At 43.4% G+C, this 24,938-nt stretch overlaps 2 protein-coding genes across 6 annotated transcripts in view; both read left to right on the top strand.

Annotated features, from left to right (window-relative positions):
• Positions 1-4,984, top strand: part of LOC106546644 (tetraspanin-15) — a 49,146-nt gene extending 44,162 nt beyond the window's left edge. For 2 of the 5 annotated variants that reach the window (XM_014063557.2, XM_087705963.1), the window contains 3 exons: positions 641-694; positions 2,792-2,908; positions 3,691-4,984. In XM_014063557.2, coding sequence (XP_013919032.2) covers positions 641-694; positions 2,792-2,908; positions 3,691-3,924 — 405 coding nt within the window. In that variant the 3' untranslated portion in view covers positions 3,925-4,984. The remainder of the gene's footprint in view (positions 1-640; positions 695-2,791; positions 2,909-3,690) is intronic. The other 3 variants (XM_087705964.1, XM_087705965.1, XR_015695550.1) reach the window with 2 other exon arrangements.
• A 10,100-nt stretch (positions 4,985-15,084) lies between these two features.
• Positions 15,085-24,938, top strand: part of SLC4A5 (solute carrier family 4 member 5) — a 104,740-nt gene continuing 94,886 nt past the window's right edge. Inside the window, exons 1-3 of the mRNA XM_087705962.1 lie at positions 15,085-15,798; positions 23,279-23,367; positions 24,504-24,695. Coding sequence (XP_087562088.1) covers positions 23,295-23,367; positions 24,504-24,695 — 265 coding nt within the window. The 5' untranslated portion in view covers positions 15,085-15,798; positions 23,279-23,294. The remainder of the gene's footprint in view (positions 15,799-23,278; positions 23,368-24,503; positions 24,696-24,938) is intronic.

Genomic DNA, 24,938 nt, shown 5'->3' with positions numbered 1-24,938 from the left:
TGAAATCTGCACCCATTTCTCTTAATAGGTCTGTTTTTGAAAATGGAAATATTGTTAATTTAGTTATGAATAGCAGTGTGCGGTAGCAGTATGAGAGATGGGATAATGTATAGATTAACATTTCCATGAAATATTTAAAAATCAGATTTCATTTTGTCAGATTTGGAAATGGCATTTCTGTGGAGCCAATGACCTATTCTGAGGCTTAATAGAAGAAACCTGGTGGGTAACTGTAGGTGAAAAATGTTTCCACTCTGAAGTCTTTCATGCCAGACCGGCCACTAAAATTATCTTGGCCATCAGGAAGCAGGTAGGTGTTTTCATTCCCCCTTCTGGGGGGATTCAGCCCGGGAAACAGCAGAGCTCTTGGTGCAAGCAAGGGACCCACTAGGCTTTCCTGAGGGCAGCTCTTATTTCAAGCAGTCAGAAGTGACTTCAGGACAGAGAAATCTTAGCAAAGCAAATGCAAGGCTGTGTTGTGAATATGGACGGATGGCTGTTTAGATGCAGAAGGCAGTTGTTCCGTGCGAGAACCACCAAAGGCAACCAAATGGCTGGCTTTACTCTTCTTCTTCCCGGTGTCTTAAATGTCACCACCTGAACTTTGCTACATTGGCTACCCTTCTTCTTGTCTTCACAGGCACCAGGAGAAGTCATCAACACTCTGTGTGGATACCGAACACTAAATCAAGAGGTAGCCAATTGACAGTCACCGGGCTGAGTTGAATGCCGAGCGGCAGCGGGGCAGGGAGGGAGATAAGTGGCTAAGAAGCATAGTGTAAACATAAACAAGCAAGCAAACAAACAAACAGGAGCTTTGGGGTGTGTGTGTTGCTGCTGGATTCCCCGTGGAGGAGGGCTGCCCCAGCTTGGCCAGGCAACCTTCACTCACAGCAGCCCCTGTGGGTGGGAATCCCAAAGTCGAAGGGCCGAGAGACGGCGGCCCTCGGGCAAGATTCAGCCCAGTGGCGGGTCTTTTGAGTAGCCAACCCCCTGCAGTAAAGGCCTCACTCCCCCTGCCAAGTCCTCCTCCCTCTTGGCCCCATCCACGTCACAGGGTTGTCATTGTGGTGAAAATAGGAGGAGGAAAGAGTGTTGTATGCTCGCTGCTTTGAGGGATACAAAATGCAATAAATAAACAAATAACAAATCTGCTTAATTTTTCATTTAACATCCAGCTCCAGATCACTCAGAAATAATTCAGTTAATAGTCCAATGCAAAAGTAAAATGTCATCCCTCTTTTATTAAGTGCCGTATTTCAATACGGGATGTGAGCAGCCTGACAGGCTAAACACATGTTCAGAGAAAGAAATGAAACTTGCAGCTGACTGTGCAATTGGCCTTTCTGACATGGTTTCCAATGAACCTCACAAGGGGAGAAGCCATTTTGGTGACTTTACAGAGACGGTCAGCAGAAGAACTAACCTAACTTGGCCTTGCTACAAACCCTTGCAGCGTTTCTATACCCAAAAACACAGAAGGCCTCCGGAATGCTTCCCAGCCACTTTCCACTGAAGTCACCCATCTTCTCTTCCGGGTAGCAAGCTACATCACCCTAGTGTGTGTGTGTTCTGCTCTTTTCCTCGCGAGTGCGCTACAGCGTGTGTGCGTGTGATGGGAGGCACGTGTGCCGTCGGAAGTTAGGCGTGCTTAATACAGATGGTCCTCGCTCAGAGATCCCAGTTGGGACCAGCAGCTCCATTGCCCGGCCCCACCACAGCCCCACTATAGACTCCAAGTGACCAGGGCTTCCGTCTCCGAGAAAGACTCTGCTTGTCACAAACCAGTTGTCAAAGGTACAATTGGCGATCACGTGACTGTCGATGCAAGGAGCAGTTACCTCTTCAACCCCATTAGAACTTCAAATGGTCACTGAATAAGGCGGTCGGTAAGCAGGAGCGACTGGTGCGCAGTGTGCCTGATGAGGTCATGTGACCAGAGGAGGGGACTTAGACTGGAGCAAGCCAACATCCTGAGCTGCTGCCTGGCTGCCTCTCCCCAGGAGACCTTGGAGCTGAATTTTTCAGTCCTGGGCAAACTGAAGAAGCATCTACTTTGGTTCCCAGAATTCTCCAACCAGCAGACCGAATTTGACTCTCTTCTGCTCAGACTTTTTAGAGTTGTCCTTGTGTTCAGCTACCCTGGACTCCTTTATTTTACATCTTTCCATCATTCTGCTAAATTGAAAAGAGTAAACAAGATTAGACCCATTTGGGAAATCTGCAGATTTCAGATGAACCTGATTAGGGGCAAGACTGCAGGCGAGAATGCCAGTGTATCTGGGCTCTTGGCTGCAATCTTAGCGAGCGTCAGAGGAATTTGGGGCACACTCCTGGCCACTGCACCCCAAAGAAGAGACTGGGTCTTTAAAGCCATTCTGCTCAAAATGGCTGAGAGCAGATTCCCGTGAGAGTTGTGTGAATGGCCAGGCCAGGAATCCTCTGGAAAAAGCCGCCTTGAATTATGTGGTGGATTCTCACAATGGCATGATCTGGTCACTGAATTGGCCCCTTAGCACTGCGTAAACTCACCAAGCAGCTCGGTTTACCCAACATACTTAGTCACATCCTCCGATAAAGATTATCCTGGCCAACTTACTAACTTGGTTAGTGTTATGGAAACCAGTATCTTGGGTAAATGTGGGGGCACCAGCTGGATCTCAGTCATTCTTTAAAGTTTCCATCAGTCAAAGGTAATAGCCAAATGTATGACTGGAGTTCTAAAGGCCAATGACTTGTGACAGGATGAGACACGGTCATGTCCTTAATCAGAGATTTATTCTTTTTGTAGCGACTAGAGCTGGTGAACACCATCCATGTTCGCGGTTGCATCCACGCAGTGAGCTTTTGGTTCAAAGACAATTTTGAAGCCACTCTGGCCATTGTTTGCTCTTTGCTCCTTCCTCAGGTAAAGACCCACTTTGTTCTCTGACTGTTGTTTGGGGGATCTTGTGTTTTTGCCCATGAAAAAGCGGCACAAAAGAGGCCTCTTTAGCACATCAGGAGGCTTTGCTGCAAGGGAAAGAGCCCAGAGCGTCCGTCCGCCCGCTGGGGGAAGATCCCAGCCCTGGGAATGGCGCTTGCAACCTTTCCATCATGGTGCCGATCTTGAGGTTTTTAAATGCTCCACAAGCCCCCACTTGTTCTAATAAGAAGGAATCAGGATCCATTACGCATCCAGAGTAGCTGCGTTTGTTGGCCCCAAAGTGAACCAGGATAATTGCTGTTTTCTCTCCAGTTGCCATCTTTCTCCTTTATTGGGATCCCTGGACAATCCGGTCCGGCTGGGGTTCCTGCAAAGGAAGCTGTAGGGACATTCAGAATAGGAACAAGCTGGGCAGATGCCAAATTTCTGTTGTTCCCCACAGTTTTCTTTCAGCAGTCGCATTTTTAAAGGATCCAGAGCTGGCATTCTTTCCTTATTTTGTTCATGCACACGCGGCCTGCAGGGTCGGCCCTGACGCCTCAGGCATATCAGGGCTGGAAGTGTTTGAAGAGCAGAAGGATTTTCAACTCACAGCCACCCATGGTGCAGGGTCTCTCCCCACAGTGGAGGGCTCATCCTGTCCCTTGATTTTTTCACTCTTTAGCTACAGGACTGGCTCTCTTGCTCACTGCATCGCAGGCAACCAACCCAGAGGGCCAGGTGGCCCCATTCTAAGGGGTCCTGTCTCCCTTTTCTTCTTGCAGGTCTTCGGCTTGGCAATGGCCTGGCTGCATTGGCAGAAGCTCAATGAGATCCATTCCCAGATGGACACTGTGGACTTCAAGCAACTGGACTGGAGTGACTTCAATTTTGCCACTCTCGACCTCACAGGGGCCGGCTGGTGCTGGTGCTTGCCTCGAGAAGGTGGCTACATCCCAGTCTGTGACAAAGAGAATGAGAGCGAGGTTGAGGCTGCCACCAGCCACAGCAAAATATGAAGCCCTTTGGTCGCTTGCGGTGCCTGTTCTGGAGGGCGAGGACTGTTAAGAAAAGAGATAGGCGGGTGTCATATAGGGTGCTTTGCCTTCTGAAATATACACAACCACTCAGTAATTGTTTTTGCATACTAGGTTGAGTTTAAAATTCAAATAGGTTTTTCCAGTTTTGGGACTCTGAACTTTTAATATATATTTATTATTATTTTTTTAAAAAATTGAAATGTAGCAGCTTTTTTATTTTATAGTTTTTAGATTTTAGAACTTTAGTAGAAAAAAAGAATCCCGGGTATTTTGTACACCAGATGGTTAAAATATTGCCCCTGCATTTTCCTACATATTACCTAGTAGATGGTCCAAATTTTACACTTGCTTCAAACTTAATTAATGCTTTAATTTCCCTAAAAAAGTCTCTTAATGACTTTAAAGCAGTTTCTTCACTACAAAAACCCAAGCAGTCAAGAACCTTGTAGTGCAGACATTTTCAGTTCTTTCTATTTTACAGTCTACAGTACTAATATCACTATCAAAAAATTCTGATGACCGTGAAAAGCAAAGATGATAGGTAAAGATATATATGGATCTCCAAAATAAAAGAAATCTTATTTTCTCATTTAAAAAATTGCAAAACATATACAGATCTGGCAATCCCACATTTTTTGCCCCTTTGAAAATTAATGTTTATGTAACCAATCAGATGCAGCTTAGTCAGTGGATCCACAATGAACTGGTGTCGGAGGACAAAGCGTGTTGTTACCTTCACTGAAGTTGAGCAGAGTGCCTGAAAAAGAGTTCTGCACTGATGAAGAAATGCCCTGTGCAGATGGCATTTCCTCGTTTTGAAAAAAGGCCCCTGTTGAACAAGGTGCAGAAGCACTTGTGGAATCTTGTTCTTTTCTAGTCATCCTGCTTTTGAATTTTGCTATGTATATATATATTCTTTGCTTCTATTTTTCATGATGTTTGTAAGCCCCTATTTGTAATCAGGATACCTTGGGAGTGTAGTGACTGTGATTGATCGATTGACTGATCGGTTGATTGATTAAATAAACAAGTGATTGGATGTGGAGTTGTGTTCATCTTTGGCAGCAAACACAGTATCTTTTGCATCCACAAAGGCTTATCAATAAGTGGATAGACACCCTCGTGGGTCACAGTTCTTGTCATCACACGTGTGGGAATCGTCCTGAGTGCATCAAGAGAGACCAGGCGGTGAAATGGTTAAAGCACCAGGCAAGAAACCAGGAGATGCTCTGTTCTAGTAGTCTTCAACATATAACAACAACTGAGTCTCTCGGGAATAGGGCAGCATACAAACCAAATAAATCAAATCAAATTAAAAAAAAATGAATCCAACATTTATGTTGCTAAGCAAAACAGTTAAGTAATTTTGCCCTGTTTTATGCCCTTCCTTGCCACAGTTGCAAAGTGAGTCACAGCAGTTGTTAAGTGAGTAACATGGCTGTTAAGTGAATCTGGCTTCCCCCTTCAGTTTGCTTGTTTGAAGGTCGCAAAAGGGGAACATGTGACCCCGGGACACTACAACCGTCATAAATATGAACGAATTGCCAAGCAGTTGAATTGTGATAGGTGAGCACAGGGATGCTGCAATGGTTATAAGTGTGAGAAACGGTCATTAGGCACTTTGTTCTGTGCAACTGGAACTTCAAACAATCACTAAGTGAATGGTTGAAAGTCGAGGACCACCTGTCCTACCTTAGGAGGAAGCCCCTCCTCCTCAACTCCAGGAAGAAGAAGGCCAAGGCAAACAGTGCCCCAAAATCTTCTCAAGAGAATGGCAGCGTCTTGGAGGCGCCCAAAGTGAAGAGACGTACCTGAGACTGATGGAAACCTGCCAGCCAACCTCAGACTTAGGAGAGAGCTGACTGGACTCATTTGGGGAAGACTTTCCTGCCTAAGGCACCACTGCAGGAAGGCCTCGTCTTGGATAAGCCCATGGGGCCACCTTGAACACAACCTCTGCTGAAAAACAACTGATGCCAGGCTGATCGTTCTGTAGTCCCCTGGATCTGTTTTTCTTCCTTCTTGGAAATTGGGAACCACAGCAGCTCTTTTCAAGTCCTCTGGAAGTCCCCCGGTGCTCCAGGATCTTTGAAAGATGTGGTTCAGGGCAGTGACGTGCGGTGGGGTTTATGGTTGGTGAGGCAAGAGTGTGGCGGTGGCGAGAAGCAGCGTCCCCGCCACTATCCCCAACAGAGGCGTCTCACGTTTATGTCCGCCATAGACACGAGACGCCACTGTTGGACACAGCGATGAGGACGGAGGAGGCGGGGGGCGAGGCAGCAGCCGGCGAAGAAAGGGGACAGGAGGAGGAGGAAAGGGAGAGGGGAGCAGGATGGGGTTCCCGGTGGGGGGGAGAGGAGAAAGGGAAGGAGAGCACAGCAGGCAAAAGAAAGAAAGCGCCAGCCCGCCAGCAGAGGCAGGTAAAAGATCGGCGTCTACTGGCGGGCTGCTCCTCTCTTCTCAAACAAGGCTGCCCTCCCTGCCTCTCCCCCTTCCCTCTCTTCTCAAACAAGCTCTTTCTCAAATTGAGAGTGAGTTTGGGGCTTCCTGGGCGGGGGGCTTCCTGGGCGGGGCTTACTGATGGAAGCAGCTTAACATATCAGCTCCCGAGTTCCTGGTCATGTTATCTGTTTAGACGATCATCTATCAGACGTCTGACAGGTATCTTACTCTTTGGGCAAGAAGGGAAGAAGATTAGTTCTGCTGTGCAAATGCCTTTTGATCTTTGCAGCTTCTGTGTCTGCGGAGAGAGGGGGGCCAGCCGAAGGCAGAACAGTATCCGTGCTGGGAATCTCCAACTGCCTTGTGCAGTCCGAAGTAAGCATCCTCCCACTCAGAACAAGGCTTGAACTATTTGATTTTAACACGAGCTGAGTCTGTATGCGAGAACTTTAATTGTTTATCCAAATCCTAGCTTCATTTTTTACAAGATCTTCTTCTGTTAATCTAGCTACTTAAAGAGGCATTTAAAATGGCGACGAGCCTGTTGAATTCTTCTGTAATAATGATTATTTTCTTAATCTCCTTGTTAAATTCTACAGAGCTTTAAAACTTCAAAGGAAGGGAGTGATTTATTACTCTGCCTCACAGCCGGCCAGCAGAATTTTACTAATTAGTTTCACTTTTACAAGAATTTCTTTCTTCCGTTAATTCTGCTAATATAGAGACACTTAAAATGGCGATGAGTATACTGAACTGTCTCGTTACAATGCTTATTTTCTGAAACCTTTTGCAAAGTCCTACCAAGCCTCAAAAACTTCAAAATAAAGGGGGAGATTTAGTACCTTTTTCCATAGCTCTACAGTGGGCCAGTAGAGTTTTACTAATTGCTTGAAGAGAAACTTGGAATGGCCTCAAAACCAAATCCTAATTTGAAACCCCCTCCCTCAGCCCCCAGAAGCACATCGCCAATACCTAGCACAAAGTCGTAGCCTCCGCTCTCTATGCCCCCTACTGGAGATTTGCTAACAAAAGAATTCTTCTTGAGGGAATTAAATGAGGCTCTCAACACTCAGACAACTAAAGTGGAAGACAAACTTAAAGACTTTAAAGAGGAGATAAAAGAGGAGATAAAAGAACTTAAAGAGGACTTGTATGATAAAATTGATGCCAGGGTTGCTAAAATTAGAGATGATATGTTGGGGCTTGTAACTGTACTGACAGAACATGTTTCCGGAATTGAAGATAGTCTAGAGGATCTTAATGAAGCCAATATCAACTTGACATCGAAAACAGAGGTGGTGCAACAAAAAGTTGAAAATGCTGAAAAAGAAATTATTATGATACAGTACAGGCAAATGGAACTGGCATTAAGAGTAAGGGGGTTGCGTGAAGAAAAACAGGAGAACCTGAAACAGATTCTTTCAGAAGCTTTTGATTGTCTGCTGGGAAGACCGGGGGCTAAGTTTGACTGGCAAATCGACAAGGTTTACCGCGTTAACTCTTGGGTGGCAAAGCAGAAGCAGCTCCCTCGAGACATTGTTATATATTTCACTACATGAGAGCTCAGAAACACGATTTTACAAGAGTCTTATAACACTAAGCTCCAAATTGGGGGTCAAGACCTGACTGTTTTGAAAGAGATACCACCTCAAATGCTAAGAGCCAGGAGAGATTATGCTTTTTCAGTTGAAGAACTTAGAAACCGTCAGATACAGTACAGATAGGACACACCATTCGGCATTATACTTACATTTGATAGGCAAAGATATCGTCTCAATTCCGTATGGAAAGCCCGAGATTTTTACTATAATATTTTGAAGGCTGGACATCCTGCACCATCTGGACCTGGAGAAAGACCACAAGAAGGACAAGACAGACAGCAAACCACACAACTACCAGATAAGATGGATCGCCCCTCTCTCCTAGTAGCGCAAGGTGTTATGGAACAAAGACCTAGCCGTATGATTACCAGACGAATGGAGAAACAAGCTAAAAGGCAACAACCTCAACAATCACTGGCCATCGATCAAGGAGCTACAGCAACAAGTCCAGAAGCAGTGGGAGGAGCTAGGCCAAAGGTTAAACAGGCCATGCAGGAGGCTCTAAAAAAGCTTCAGGTAACCAAAGATGACAACTAAGATTTTAACATGGAATGTCAACGGACTGAATTCTCCACAGAAGAGAAAGAAAATATTTCACTATCTTAAACAGTTTAAGAATGACACAATTTGTTTGCAAGAAACTCATATTAAATCAACCGATCAAAAATATCTGATTAACCCAAGACTTGGTCAACATTTTGTAGCTTCTGCTATGGAAAAGAAAAATGGTATAGTTGTATACTTAAGAAAAGATATGAAACCTGAATTAATTGAAGCAGATCCCTATGGAAGATACATTGCGTTAGATCTAATCCTAGAAGGGAAAAAGACATTGCTTTTGGGAATTTATGCTCCTAATCAACAGCAAGACGGATTCTACAGAAATCTTCATGCTAAATTAGTACAGTGGGATTATAGGTCTTGTATACTATTGGGTGACTGGAATGGCGTTATAGATACCAAGAGAGATAAGAAGATTTCTCGCCCAAATACTAAGATGCGAGGAAAGCTACCTAAATCCTTTTTTGACATGATGGATGACTTTGAACTGAGAGATATCTGGCGAAAAAGAAATGCAGAGGAATATGATTTTACCTTCTTTTCTGATAGACATCTATCCTTTTCTAGGATTGATTTCATACTAATCACTAATGATTTGCTTTCTAGGGTGAAGAAGACAAAGATTGCGGCTAGGGTCCTTTCGGATCATAATCCAGTTTGGATGGAATTGGGAGGGGTGGTACACGCAAGAAGGTCTTGGAGATTGAATGAAAACTTATTTAGATACGAAAAGTATATCAATGATTGTAAAAAATTGCTAACCGAATACTTTGTTTTTAATATGAATAAGGGTACACCTATGGAATTCGTATGGGATGCAAGCAAAGCGTATATGAGAGGAGTACTGATAAATATAGCACATAGACATAAACAAGGGGTAAAACAAATAGAATTGGAAGAGGAAATTAAGAGGAAAGAGCTGGAGTTAACATTGAATCCAGGCGATACAAAGGTCAAGGAAGCAATTGCCATATTAAAATCTCAATTTGACATGTTGATCTCTGACCAGGTAGCTACTAGTTTGTTATACACAAAACACAATACTTTCTGCAACGCAAATAAACCTAGCTTATCAGATTAGGAAAAAAAGGAAATCTCGAAATATATCTAAATTGACCTATAGAGGAAAGAAAGTGTTTCAACAGGAGGAGATTCAAAAGGCATTTCGGGAATTTTTTACAGAGTTGTATAAGGGGGATAAAATTAATGATTTAGATATAGACAAATATTTAGATAAAGAGAAAATACCCTTAGTTAAAGAAGAGCACAGGCAAAAATTGAATCAACCAATAACCTCCGGGGAAATTTTACAGGTAATTAAGCAATTAAAGTCAGGGAAGGCACCAGGCACGGATGGCTTGACAGCGGCTTACTATAAAAATTTACATAGAAATGGTAGAACCTCTTAGAGAATTATTTAATAAGATTCAAATGGAAGGTAAGGTGCCTCCATCTTGGAAGACAGCTTTTATATCTTTGATACACAAAGAAGATCAAGATACTTCTCAAATATTAGCAAATAGGTTAATGCTGGTTATTCAACAATTGATACACGCTGACCAAACAGGTTTTATACAAGGGAGACAAATGAAAGGTAATGTTAGATTAGTTATTAATGCATTAGAATACTTGGGAAAGAACAATCAAATTCCTGCTGCGTTCATATTTTTGGATGCTGAGAAAGCCTTTGATCGAGTTAATTGGCAATTTCTGTTGAAGATACTGCAAAAAATGCAGATAGGAGACAGTTTTTTACAGTCAATTAAAGCAATATACCAACAGCAAACAGCTCAAATCATAGTCAATGGAAGTTTAACAGACTCTTTTCAAATTGGAAAAGGTACAAGACAGGGCTGTCCTTTGTCCCCACTATTGTTTATTATAACTTTGGAAGTGTTGAATAAAATACGGGGCTTGGATGGTCTAAAAGGAATTAAGATTAGGCAGCAAGAATACAGAGTGCGTGCTTTTGCGGATGATTTGGTCATAATATTGGAACAATCGCAGGAATCCAGTATGGTTTTAATGAATATGATTAATCAATATGGTCAAGTGTCTGGTTTTAAAATAAACTTAGGGAAAACAAAAATATTAGCTATAAATATGAATACTAAACAAAAGGAAGAATTAGGAGGAATGTTAGGATGTGAGGTAGTCAAAAAGGTCAAATATCTTGGAGTTAATATTTCAACCTCAAATGGGAAATTATATAAGTATAATTATGAACCACTCTGGCATAGCATACAGATAGAGATGAAAAAATGGGAGAAATTGCACTTATCTTTGCTGGGAAGAATAGCGGCAGTGAAAATGAACATCTTACCAAATTTTTTATTTCTTTTCCAAATGTTACCAATACTCAAAAAAGATGTGAATCTTTTAGAATGGCAGAATGGTATCAATAAATTTGTATGGGCAGGAAAGAAGCCGAGGGTAAAGCTGAAAATAATGCAAGATGCACGCAAGAGAGGAGGCTTGAAACTACCCAACCTAAAACTATATTATGATGCAGTGGTATTATCCGTAATTAGTGATTGGATCGATTTAACCAATGATAGGATATTGAATATTGAGGGATATGATCTGGTGTATGGTTGGCACCCTTACCTGTTATTCAACAAAAAACTGGACAAAAACTTTAAAAGTCATATTTTAAGAAATGCTTTACTGCGAGTCTGGAAAAAATATCAACATAAACTAAATGACAAGATACCCATGTGGGCAATTCCTAGACATGCAATTGAAAATATGAATATAGCACAAAAACAGGATAGAACAACTTACAGACAACTCATTTTGGAAAGGGGGGCACTACAACTAAAATCCTTAGAGGTATTGAAAGAGGAGAAGGCAGTTCAAACATGGTTCCAGTATGGGCAATTACAGGCCAGGTGGAAAATAGATAAAAAAATTGGTTTTATCCAAGTTGAGGATAATCTATTTAAACAAATAAGAGACCAAAGTTTAATGCATATAAAGAGGATATATACCAGTAATGTATTAATACAGATGGATTCGGAAACAGAATTAGTTAAAGATTGTATGGTAGAGTGGGCTCAAAATATTGAAGAACTGATAATGTTGGATACATGGGAAAGAATTTGGGTAAGAAATGTGAAATTTACACAAGCTCAAAACCTGAGAGAAAATTTTTACAAGATGTTCTATAGATGGCATTTAGATCCTAAAAAGTTGGCTTCTATGTATCCGAATTTACAACCCAAATGTTGGAGATGTGGTTCTCTCGATGCTACATATTTTCATATATGGTAGACTTGCCAAAAGGTTAAGGCATTTTGGATAAAAATATGGTGGATTACGCAAAATATTTTTAAAAGAAGGATAAAGTTTACTCCTCAGTTATTTTTGTTAGGTATAAGTACTGACTTTACAGCGCTAGAGATTAACTTGATTTTGCACTTAATAACGGCAGCAAGACTGTTGGTGGCGCAATATTGGAAGAAGGAAGACTTTCCTACAATTCAAGAATGGACATTGAAAGTCACAAATTTAGTCGAAATGGCTAAAATATCTGCATATCTTAAAGACCACTCAAATGAGAGATATAAACGAGACTGGAAAAAATGGATTGATTATATACAAAATAAATATGGGACTAAGAAATTCCAGATAGCCTATGCTTAAGACCAGGAATGATTTAAGTTGTTTAAAGCTAGCTTAGCAAGAAGGAGCTAAGCTCAATGTAGAGATGTTATTAATTTCTTATTCTTTTCATCTCAATATATTTTAGACTGTGTTTGTTAAAAATCTATTCCATGTACGGGTTCTGGGAAGTCGGGGGGGGGGGAGGATGTGGGGGGTTGGGGGGAGGGGGGAGGGACGGATATAGCAATAGCAATAGCAGTAGACTTATATACCGCTTCATAGGGCTTTCAGCCCTCTCTAAGCGGTTTACAGAGAGTCAGCATATTGCCCCCAACAATCTGGGTCCTCATTTTACCCACCTCGGAAGGATGGAAGGCTGAGTCAACCCTGAGCCGGTGAGATTTGAACCGCTGAACTGCTGATCTAGCAGTAGCCTGCAGTGCTGCATTTAACCACTGCGCCACCTCGGCTCAGTGGTTAAAGACATATAGGACAATACATAATTAAAAGAGTAAAGCAACATTCATTCAGCATTCGGGCGGGGATGGAATATAATCTTTAACCCCAGGCCTGACGGGATAGCCAGGTCTTGAGGGCTGTGCGGAAGGTCTGGAGGGTGGTGAGGGTACGAATCTCCACAGGGAGATCGTTCCAAAGGGTCGGAGCTGCTACTGAAAAGGCTCTCCTTAGAGAGACAAGAGGTGTTAGATCTCAATGTAATATGACTTCACATGTATACTGTTCTTTTTTTAACTTTTCTTTAAAAATAGGATAGGCTAAGTATATTGACATGAAGTGGAAATACACCAAGGAGCGGAGAGGGTGGGAGGAGTGGGAAAGAAGAAAGAAGGGCAGAGAGGGATGGGAGAGAGGGTGGGAGGAAAAGGTGAGAAGGAAGGGGGGAGTGGATGTGGAGAGAGGAGTGGTAGAGGGGGAGGGGAAGTAGGGTAGAGGGGGATGATGAAGATAGAAAGTTGAAGGGTGGTGGAAGAAAGAGGTGTATGGAGAGCGGAAGAGTTATATTGGGTTTCTATTTTCTGGGGCATTGTTGACAAGAGGAATTGATGGAATTATTGTTTAATGCTGTATGGCGTTGGCTATGTACAGTATACATGTGAGTGTATGAAAATGAAAATAAAAAAATTGTAGAAAATGAAAATGAAAATTGAGAGTGTGTTTGAGTGAAACACACACATACACACAAATTACAATAAAAAAATTACTTACAAATTACTATAATTTTGAATTCCTCCCTCCGTCCGACCCACATATCTTTTCCAGCTGTGTCACAGAGGATTTCAACTCTCCTCTTGTCTGCCATGATGAAAATGTAAAAAATGTAAAAAGAAAAAGGCAAAAGCTGCTGCTGCCAGAGCAGGAGGAGGCGAGAGAACCACGTGCCTCCTTTGCATAAGGAATGTTTCGCCTTTTAACCCTTGCTTAACTCTGCTCAAGTGATCATAAAGATAAAGTAAAGGAGGCACGTGGTTCTCTCGCCTCCTCCTGCAGTTAAGCACTAAGCAGAGTCATCCACTGTGACTCTGGCAGCAACTACCTCAGCCTTTTTCCTTTTAATTTTTTTTCTTTTCATCATAACAGTGGTGAGGGGCCCTGCCTCCCCTGACTGCATGTCCCTGGTTCAGGGGTCCCGAGATCATGCCTGCCTCCTCTTTCAGAACCTTGGGCTGTAATCTATCTAGTGCCTGTGAGTACTTATCTAGACCAGACAGGAGTTCTCTTATTTTCTTGCCTATTTTAATTTGTATTCCTACTCTGTTTTTTACATTTATGTTTTTGGTAGGTTGAGATATATTATCTTTGTGCGTGAAGACAGATGCAAAGAATGAATTAAGCAGCTCCGCTTTCTCTATACTGCCCTTTATTTCCTTGCCGTCTTGTCTCATTAGTGGACCCGTTGTTTCCTTGACTTTTTCTTTTTTGTGTGGTTGCACCACCCCCTCGTGGTCACAAACTGAAAATCTATTTGAATAATACAGATGCAGAGCAAGACTGGCTTGGAATGGTAGGGCGTGGTGGCAAGAAGACTTTCACCAACCACAAATAGGGAAGCTGCAACAGTTGTGAGAGCAGAGGACCACCCCCAAGTCGCTTTTTCCAATGCCACTGTAACTTTGAATGGTCACTAAATGAATGATTGTAAACTGAGAACTACTTGTATTTTATATAAAGCTGAAGCAAACCCCCAAACACTGATAATGATCAATGGTCTCAGGAGTGAAATGCCTGCGAGCAAAGAACCGAGCTCAGAGAGCAACAAAGACTCCACATTTTAGCCTGGTGCTACAGAGATTCTCTACTTTTGGATCTCATCCTGCAAGTACAGATATGAAGCAATTGTCTTTTCCCCTGTGTTTCCCTAGAAGACGATGCTGTTCTTTCATTTTGTTCCACAACTGAAATGATTAATTTGAATTCTTGTTACCTTATGTTTTCCTGTATTTAGTTTACCTGCTAAGGGTACTCAGTAAAGCTTGAAATCTCCTTCCTCACTGGTGTATTCATTGTCTTCGGATTCTCAAAGAACTGTTTATCTGCACCTGGTCACTGTCTGACACTTGGCGAAAATTCACATATATGGGCACAGAAAGATGTTCTGATATCGAAGAATGACCACTTCAAAGTGCTAGAAATCCTCTAAAACTTCAGTGACTTTTTACTTCTTCCTTAAAGTAGTTGTGAAAAAAGATTTCTCCATTACGTGAAAGGGAGCAGGGGACAGAGGTGCTTAAGAGCCAATGGAAGTTGCTGGGAAACAATCATCAAGTGACACCATAGCTAAGCCCATTTAAAGCAGGATGTCTAAGGAGATTTGCCCTAAAATCTTATCAAGGTGTTTGTCACATTTTTTCTTTTTTAGTGGAGGTGTATTTCATTCTATGGTTTTATCCTCAGTTCAAATTTTGTCTCCACAATGACTTTTCTAGGCAAGCTGTTTGTTCTCTTTCAGCCTTGGGTGAGGATTAATAATACATAACTTATTGGATATTGAGAAAGGTTACAACTTAAATTTGTATGCAAAGGAATTATCCTAAGAACACTACACTTAGCGTTATTACTTTAAAAAAAGGATTCCACCAAGGAACTGTACTATGTTTTCAGACTAGTGATAGTGGGAAAACTCCAGAGGCCTCAGGGATGTGTGGGGTGAGGACTCTGTTTGCCAGGGTTCCAACAGATTTGCTCGTTCAGACCATTCACCTAGGACCAAAACATTCAGCAAGTGCACTTTCAACCCTGCAACCAACAATCTCAACTCATCCAAGACCTAGAAACAAATTCTGCGTAGTATCTTTATCAACTGTGGGATAATTGGCTACTTGAAGTTGATTGTGCATTAAATGGGTCAGAATTTGTCTGAACATGCTCATGTATGAACTTGAGAAGCATCCCATGATCCAGTTTCTTGCTGCTCTGAAGGGATCAATCCACGTCATGTCACACACATTTTCAACAGCGAGGCTGCTGCAACATTTATGGGTCGATACAATCCCAGCATCCATTGGCCTCTTGCTGGCTCAGAGAGCTGTCCAGGACTCTGTGGGATTCAAAGCCTGCAGCAGCTGTCCAGGAGCTGACCAGTCCACTGAATGTAGTCTGGAGCATTTCTCAGGAAGGTTCAACTGTAAGTACATTGTCTGAATGTACATTCAGAATTTTTTGAATGCTTCAAAGGGAGGGACTTCTGAATAAAGGAAGTTACCACAGATGCAAGATATTCATCCGTACTATTTGTAAAAAAAATGGTCTGAATTTTTGTTCCATTTTTGCTTATAATACTAGAGCCTCAAACTCTACTGCAGGATTTTTTTTTAGTTCATTGAGTTGTGCTTAAAGCCATTTATTTAATTTAAGCTATGATGTGTAATTCATAAAAAAACATGGTTAAACCACTTACCATATTCCCTGGTGGCAGTTTTAATATATATTCCACTTTTAATATACTTTCATATCAATCTACGTACTTTTCACCTAACTATAATAAGACAACATTTTCTCTTGATTTTCTCAGTGTGCAGCAATAAACAGCCTGTGGATGTCAGAGAGAGGGAGGGGCCGGTGTTGGGTTCAAAGTGACTTTGGAAAGGATTGATTTTCCTGCCATGAAATGTAACTACATCTTTCCCAGTCGCCCATAAAGGACATTTGGGAAATTAACATGCATTGAAATAATAGAAAATACTTGTAGCTTTAGTTTTAGATTTTGGCAGTCTTTTGTCTCCAAGCTTCTTTCAATTTGGTCTCTGAATGTTTCCTTCCCAGACTGGTAGCGGTGGCAGCAGCAGCAGGATTTTCTTCTCCTCTTCCTCTGTAGCTTATTTATGTCTTGTGTGCCAGTTGAATGTTCAGAAACATTCAGAAACTTCATTGAAACAAGCTTGGAGAGTGTACGTGTGCCTTCGATTCTATGTTGATTTCCAGAAACTGCCTGGATGAGTCTCCACAGTTTTCTTGGAAAGTTTTGGATGTGCTTTGCCCTGGCCGCCTCCTCCTTCTTCTCAGGGCTGAGAGGGAGGGGCTGGCCCAACGTCACCCAGCTGGCTTTGTGCTTAAGGTGGGACTAGAACTCCTTGTCTCCTGGTTTCTAGCCCAGGGCTTTAACCCAGGCATATCAATCCCCTGATGGGGCTCAGATGCTAGGCAGAGCTGTCCCTTTGGTCTCATCAAACCATCCGGCAGAGAGTCGGAAATGAGATTTGAAGAGATCAAACTCTTCCCCAGGCAGAGACCACATTGAATTCAGTTGACTGACTTTGGAGTGGCAAGAATGCCATGGCACAGCTAGTAAGGGAATTATAGAAAGGAACAAGTTGCAATACACTTTTCATAAAAGCTATATGGATTTTATTACACTTGTTAAGCTTTTATTATACAAAGCAATTTTATAAATTCTTTAAGGTGCAATGTTATATTTTAAATTATAAAATTTTCCATCTTTTTCTTTAACATTTATTATATGCAACACATATACAAATGCAATAACTGCAGATAGATAGAAATAGATAGATAGATATTGATATTGATATAGATAGGTATATAAAGAAATAAGAGGCTGCAAAAATGTGATTTTTGCAATATGTGTGTGTGTATATAAACTGTATATATGTATGTATGTTTTTGTAGATTTTCACGGGTGTAGGTATGCTGGTCTTGTTGTATTCGGGTCTTTTCCTGTGTAAGATTGAGATTGTCTTGGCAACGTTTCGTCGAGGTCTCACTTTGTGTTTGTGTGAGTAATATTTTTTTTACTCACACAAACACGAAGCCGAAAACACCAGCCTGAAGATGGCGAGTGAGACCTCGCCAAACGTTGCCAAGACAATCTCAATCTTACATGGGAAAAGACCCGAATACAACAAGACCAGCATAGATAATAGATGGATGGATGGATGGATGGATGGATGGATGGATGGATATGGATATGGATATGGATATGGATATGGATATGGATATGGATATGGATATGGATATGGATATGGATATGGATATGGATATGTGTTCTGACCCCCTCCTCCGTCCAGTAACGAAAGTCAAGACAAACTTAAATGGAATGTCCTTTAATAACAAGACCAGAATCTCAGTGGCTGAAAGCCAAGTAAACAAACAGATACGGACCTTGGCAGCAAGTCCAACAAACCTTGGCAGCAATTCAAACAAACCTTGGCAGCAATCCAGCCTGCCAAGTTAGTTTCTCTTTAGTCAAAGCGTTGACTTCTGCAAGAAGGGTGTGGCACAAGCAGTCTTTTTTATAGTCTGGAGAGGAGCCTAATGACCATCAGCTGAGCGTAATTACCTCCTGTAATTATGTAATTGCTCCTGACGCCGAGTAGTTCTTCGATGGCGTGCATCCAGGAACAACTCACTGTTGGTTTCTGGATCATTCTCCCTTGCCTCCTCCCCACTGATCCAAGGCTCAAACGCCACCTGGTCTCTCTGCACCCTGCTTGGAGTCGGAACCCTGTCCAGGGTCCTCCACATCCTCCAGAGCCGACTCATAGGGCCCCTCGCTGTTGGAGTCTGGTGGCAGCTCCAACGGCTCCTGCTGGGTCACAACAGATATGGATATGGATATGGATATGGCAGGCAAACCCCTCCCTCCCGCCGAACTGGAGGTGAGGAAGACAGCCAGCCATATCAGGTGCGACAGGAGGTTGGAGGAGTAGGGGTGAATGGCCCACCCCAATTCAGAGGGAAGTTTGACGGGCACTCAGACCAGCTAGCTCTATTCCTCGATTCAGCTGATATCCACCTAGACTGCTATGGGCACCTCTACCCATCCCCCAGGGCCATGGGGAATAGGGGCTAGAGGGAGAAGCAAGGGAATGGTTAACAGCCCTCCACAAGAGGAGAGCCCCCCAACTGCAAGACATAGATGACGTCTTGCAACTGCTAGGGGCCAGATTTGAGGAGGTGGAGGAGGATCCATATGCAGAACAGGAACTCAGCAACCTAAAGCAGAGGGGCTGCCCCATCAAAGAGCATATCCATGAATTCAGGAAAGTCATAGGAAGGCTACCTCCCTTACCGGAGCAGCTGCTGGTGTATTTTTTCAGAACAAGCCTGACAAGCAAATTATCCAAGTAACTGCATACTGCGACATCCCAAATCGACTCTCTGAATGGTTCCGAGTAGCAACAAAAGTCGGCAGCTATATGTCAACAACCTGAGAAAGCAACTGGACACAAAAGAGAGAGGTCAACCTGACCTGAAACCACCCAGCCAACAGGGAACCACAGCACCACAGCAGGCCCTGAGACCAACTCTCTCTCAAAGTCCGCTGAAATGCTACCGATGCGAGGGGATGGGCCACATGGCAGCTGCATACCCAACCCCAGCCCCAAAACCAAAGCCACGACCAGAAAGAGGCCCCAAATGGACCACCAACACATCTGGGAAAGCCCTCCAGGCTGCAGAGGCCCCTTCCCCCTCAGGCAAAAGTGGTGGAACCCTAGGCAACAACAACCAGTCGCCCAAGTTATATGACAGTGAGGACGAGGGAGAAAATAACCTAATGGTGAGTGAACCAATTCACCCTTTCCTTTTTCCAATACAACTCACTGCCCCAAAAACAGGAAACCAGAAGGATTTTCAAGCCCTAATAGATTCAGGCTGCACAAGGTGCTTGATTAACCTAACCACAGTCCTGAAACTGAGCAAAAAAACTGGCCCACCTGATCAGGTTCAAGCAGGTAGACGGGTCCCTAATGGGAGGAGCTATGCCACCCACCTGACTGAACCAGTGAGGCTAGAGCTAGCGGATCACTGGGAAGTAATTTGATTCATAGTAGCCCCCTAAATGACAGGCGCAGTCATACTGGGACTTTCCTGGCTAGACAAGTGGGGACCAACCATCTGATGGAAAGGGGGTACCCGCAGACTTAGGATATCAAGGGGCCCCCAACCCCTCCCGTACCAGCTAGCAGAAAGACCACCAACACAGCAAACCCCCCCCAAAAGAGCCCAAAAGAACAATTGGCAACCACATCCAACAAAATCCCAGAGGCTGAACTGATTCTGATGGAATATCAGGACCTCACAGAGTGAGGCCAAGTGTGATGTTCTGCCTCCTCACCGTGAGATAGACTTGTGCCATCAAAATCACCCCAGGGGCAAAACTACCCAAGCCCAAACTGTACGCCATGACGCCCCGGGAAATGCAAGAGATGCTCAAATACGTAGAGAAAAACCTAGCAAGGGAGTTCATTGAGCCAGCCAAGCCACGGGTCGCGGCACCAGTCCTCTTCAAAGAGAAAAAAGATGGAACTATGAGATTGTGTGTGGACTTTCGAGTGATAAATGGGGTGTACATACACAACCTATACCCTGCCCCTTCCCCCCAATGAAGGACGTGCTATCTCATCTGGCCAAGGGAAAAGTCTTCACCACACTAGACCTCAGAGAAGCATATTACCGAGCATGTATCAGAGAGGGAGATGAGTGGAAAACAGCATCAACTGCCCCCTAGGGAGCGCTCAATTCAAAGTGATGCCTTTCGGACTGCAGGGGCCCCCAGCGTTATTTATGCAGTTAATAAATGAGGTGCTGCATGAGCACCTCTACAAGGGGGTCCTCATCTACCTAGATGACATCCTTATCTACACAGACCATGGACAACCACATATCCCTAGTCCGCCAAGTACTGGAAAAACTTCTGGCAGCCAACCTGTATGTCAAGGTATCAAAATGCAAATTCCACCACGCACAGTTAAGACTACCTGGGTTACTGAGTGTCAAATGAGGGAGTAGAGATGGACCCAGCCAAAGTACAAGCTTCTTAGGCTGGTAACCCCCTTGCACCCGCAGACAATTACAAAGCTTCCTAGGGTTCGAGAACTCCTACAGGCAATTCATCCACTCCTTTGCAAAAATTGCCAAGCCTCTAACAGACCTCTTGAAGACAGGGAGCCCAGGAATGAAATCTCGTCTGGGACAACCCCTATAGTGGGACCTAACCTGCCAAGAGATGTTCAAAACACTAAAAGAAATGTTTGCAAGGGAGCCAGTTCTGAAGCATCCTGACCTCGAGCAACCTTTCATGATCCAGGCAGATACCAGCGAAATGGTAGGAATGGTGCTACTCCAAAGAAACAACCAACGAAACTTACAACCCTGCACCTACACCTCCTGCAAGCTCACAGACACAGAGATATGATGGGCCATGTGGGAAAAGGAGGCTTTTGCAGTGAGATGGGCACTGCTGACCTGGAGACACCTGTTGGAAGGGGGCCAGAAACTGTTCGAAGTCTGGACTGACCATAAAAATCTGGAGGCGCTTAGGACCCCACTGAAACAGTTTCCGTGTCACCCAAACAAGTCCGATGGGCTCAATACTTCAACCGTTTTGATTGTGTGTTAAGGCACATTCCAGGGGCGAGGAACTTTCTAGTTGACGCCCTCTCCCGCATGCCTCAGTACAAATGTGAACGGGAGCATGTAGTGGACACCATCATTCCCTCTACTCAAACAGTTGCCCAAGTGACCACCAGGAGCAATGCTGTAACCGGCAAAACCAACCTGCAAGCAACCTAACCATGAGGCTAAAAACAGAACTGCTAGCAGACCCCTGGTTCCAAAATAACCAACACATCTTGACAAAAAGAGATGATCTTGCATGGAAGGGGACGAAACTCTACGTCCCAGAATCCCTACGCACCCTAATTCTCCAGAGGAGCCATGACGCCAAACGGCAGGCCACCTTGGGTTCCTAAAGACTTTACACTTAGCCCGAAGGCAATTCTGGTGGCCTGGCATAAAGAAAGATGTGGATAGTTACGTGAAAAGTTGCACCATCTGTGCCACAATGAAGAGACGACCGGGAAAACCTCCCGGACTGCTGCAAAAAGTAGCAGAGCCAACGAGGCCATGGGAGGAGATCGCAATGGACTTTATAGTAGAGTTGCCGAAAAGTGGGGGAAACACAGTGATTTGGTTTGTAATAGACCTGCTCTCCAAACAGGCACACTTCATACCCTGCAGCAGACTACCCTCTGCTCACAAGCTGGCTAAACTGTTCATGAAGCATATCTACTGACTGCATGGAGTACCTTGAAGAATTATTTCAGACAGAGGGGTCCAGTTCATGGCTAAGTTCTGGAGGGAGTTACTGCGGTCCATTGGGTCATCTTAGGGTCTTAGTTCAGCTTTTCATCTGGCAGCAGAGAGACTGAACGCCATGGTACAGCAGTACCTGAAGGGCTACGTGAACTATCAGCAGTCCAATTCAGTAGACCTTTTATCTTTTGCTGAGGTTGCGTACAATGATGCTGTTCACAGTAGCACAGGACTCACGCCATTCAAAATAGTGAGGGGTATGGACTTCGTCCCAATGCCTGAGTTTCCAAGGGATCCTTCCTCCTTAGTCAGCTTGACTGATTGGATGTCGATGCTGAAAGCAAATTGGGAAAATGTCAAAAAAACTCTGGCTAAAGCGGCATAAACTTATAAGAAACAGGCAGATAAACACCGGGCTCCGCAACGGCCATTCCAGCTGGGAGAGAAGATTTACCTCTCCACAAAATATTTGAGACTAAAACTGCCTAGTAAGAAACTGGGGCCAAAGTTTATGGAACCATTCCCCATAGTAAAGATCATCAACCCAGTCACAGTGCAATTGAAACTGCCTCGATTGCTGGGGAAAATACACCCAGTGTTTCATAGTAGCCTCTTAAAACCCGTGGTCGGATCCACTCTGAGACCACTACCCTGGGAGCCCCGGACCCTATGGTCATAGAGGGCCAAAGCCATTATGAAGTTCAATGAGTCCTTGATTCAAGGTGGCACAGGAGACAACTCCAATACTTAATCAAGTGGAAGGGCTACCCCTTATCAGAGACATCTTAGGTAAAAAGTAGGAATATCCAGGCTGAGCGCCTTATAGCAAAATTCCATGCAGAAAATCCAGGCAAGCCTGGGGGAGGAATGCATCCCTAAGTTGTACACCTGTACTCAAATTGCTTTGTTTTACACAGGTCGCTTTTGGGAAGTGAGGGGAGCCAGATGTCAACTTGTAAACTGTTGCCATGGCTACTATCAAGTGGCATAGAGACGGGAGGAGAATTCCATGCATACTTTTGCCTAGGGTCAGGTCTCATATTCTTGTATCTAGCATGTGAATGTGCATGTCCATAACCTCCATAGCATCTTGTTGGTGAATGTGAGTTATGACCAAGGCAGAGGGGAGGGGATACAGGGGTAAAGTTCAGACGCCATTAAGTGTAAATCAGTTTTGGCTCCACAGGAGTACATGTCAGAATATTGATCCTAATAAATGAATGGATTTCTTTTGAACTTTGTCTCGAGGCTTGTAAATTAATTAGGTCATCTTCTGGGAACTTCACACAGAGCTAGCCTGCAGTCTAACCACTGAGCCAACACAGCTCATGTATAATTATATATTTTTTCTTATTTACATCTTAATTACTCATTTTCTTCCCTTTGTAGAACCTTGCTTCTTCCAAAAGGAATGAGTAATGGTTTCTCATTCACCTTTTCATTGGTCCTTATTTCATTTTTTTTCTTTTAAAGTGCTGAATTAGTAATTTCTCACTAGGTGCATTAATATTTCATTATTATTTAATAATTCTTTACCTTTAAATCTATGATAGCATTTGCTGGTTGGCCATGATGTACGAGAACGACACCCTGGGCGAGAGATGCCTGAGCACCTTCAGAATGCAATACGATGACGAAGAGGGTAAGGGAATTCCCCCTGTGTGTTTCCTTGAATCAAATTGCCTCTTCTATGGTGGCACAAGGATTTTTCCAGTTTTAATGTCATACAACCCTTTGACATGGAGCATGTCCCTCGTTTCCCTTATGTACTTCCCTAAGTAAAATGCAATTTAGATGTTTTAGTTACATGTAAATCACATCTGTAGCTGGGAAAAGTCTTCCCTTCCTTGTCCAGGATGTGATCCCAAATTGTTTGCAGAGTCTGCTGAACACTTAAAAGCATTTAGCCAGAAAAAGTCTAGCTTTCATCCATTTGTCCCCACCTGCTCCTTTCAAGGGGCAACTACGTAACTCCTGCAGGATCTAGGTGCTTAATGTCTCCTCAAGAGGCCTATTTGAAAGCAGCATCAGGAGCCAAGAAGGGGGAACAATCCCTGATCATGCCCAAGAATGTAGCTCCAGAACATCTTTCATAAACGGGGACTATCAGAATGGCATATATAGACCAACTCCCTTAAACTCGAAGAGCCCGGAGAGGCAGTGGTTTCATTGTGCCATGTCCCATTTACATGACTTTCACACACCTGTCCAGCCGCCTCCCTCCCTCCCTCTGTCAAAGTCCTGAAGTTTGCAAATGGTACAACAGTCCTTGGTCTCATTCAACATAATGATGAGTGTGCATACAGATGGGAGTGCACCACTCCCCCTGTGGTGCATCTGGAACTGAACACACTTAAAACTGTAGAGATGATATGAGATTTTAGGAGGAGCCCCTCTATTCTATCATCTCTTACAATGTTAAACAACACAGTATCAACAGTAAAGACCTTCATGTTTCTGGGTTCTATTATCTCCCAGGACTTGAAATGGACATCTAACATTAGAACCGTCATTAAAAAGGCACAACAAAGAATGTTCTTCCTGTGTCAACTCAACTTCTCCTATTGATACCTTGTGATTACATTATCTGGTTGTTTGTATGTACACTGAGAACTTATGCACTGGAGACCAATTCTGTGTCTGTCCAATCACACTTGGCAAATAGATATTCTATTCTTGGGAGACTAATTTAACACATTATATGCTGTGTGGTATTTTCATGAATGGGGAGCTTTCTCATTTGCTCTCTTTGTGCTGATTGGCTGTCTCCTCTAGCAGATTACCATTCCATTTACATTGGGCTACCAATGCCCCATAGCAACCAGAAAAAAAGACGCAAAAGGAGATCTTCCTTCAGCCAAGATAAAAATGGTCAACGCAAAAGGCCCTACGAACAGCAGATCCAATCGGACACAGAAGAAGGAAGGCGGACAGGTGATGAGAGTGGAAATGACCACGCCAGCAGGACCAGTGAGTAGACGAGGAAGGAAAATAGAACGCTAAAAATGAGCCAGAATTCCACCCTGTTGAGGATTGACCTTGTGCCTACAAGGATCTGCAAATTTCATTTCAGTGATGATTGAATTACTCCTATGGCTGCAGGGAGTTGATTGCCAGGCATATATTATGCAGAAATGTAAAGTAGCAAAATGGAAGGAAAATATAGGCTTTCTGATTTTAAACATTTTATGGGAAAAGAGTTTCAAAATCCAG

The sequence above is a fragment of the Thamnophis sirtalis genome, unplaced genomic scaffold (assembly GCF_051295495.1).
Source record: "Thamnophis sirtalis isolate CommonGarterSnake01/CBP01778 unplaced genomic scaffold, rThaSir2_p1.2 scaffold_2, whole genome shotgun sequence".
Taxonomy (NCBI): Eukaryota; Metazoa; Chordata; class Lepidosauria; order Squamata; family Natricidae; genus Thamnophis; species Thamnophis sirtalis.
The sequence above is the reverse complement of the archived record's forward strand: the minus strand, read 5'-3'. Positions and strand labels throughout refer to the sequence as shown.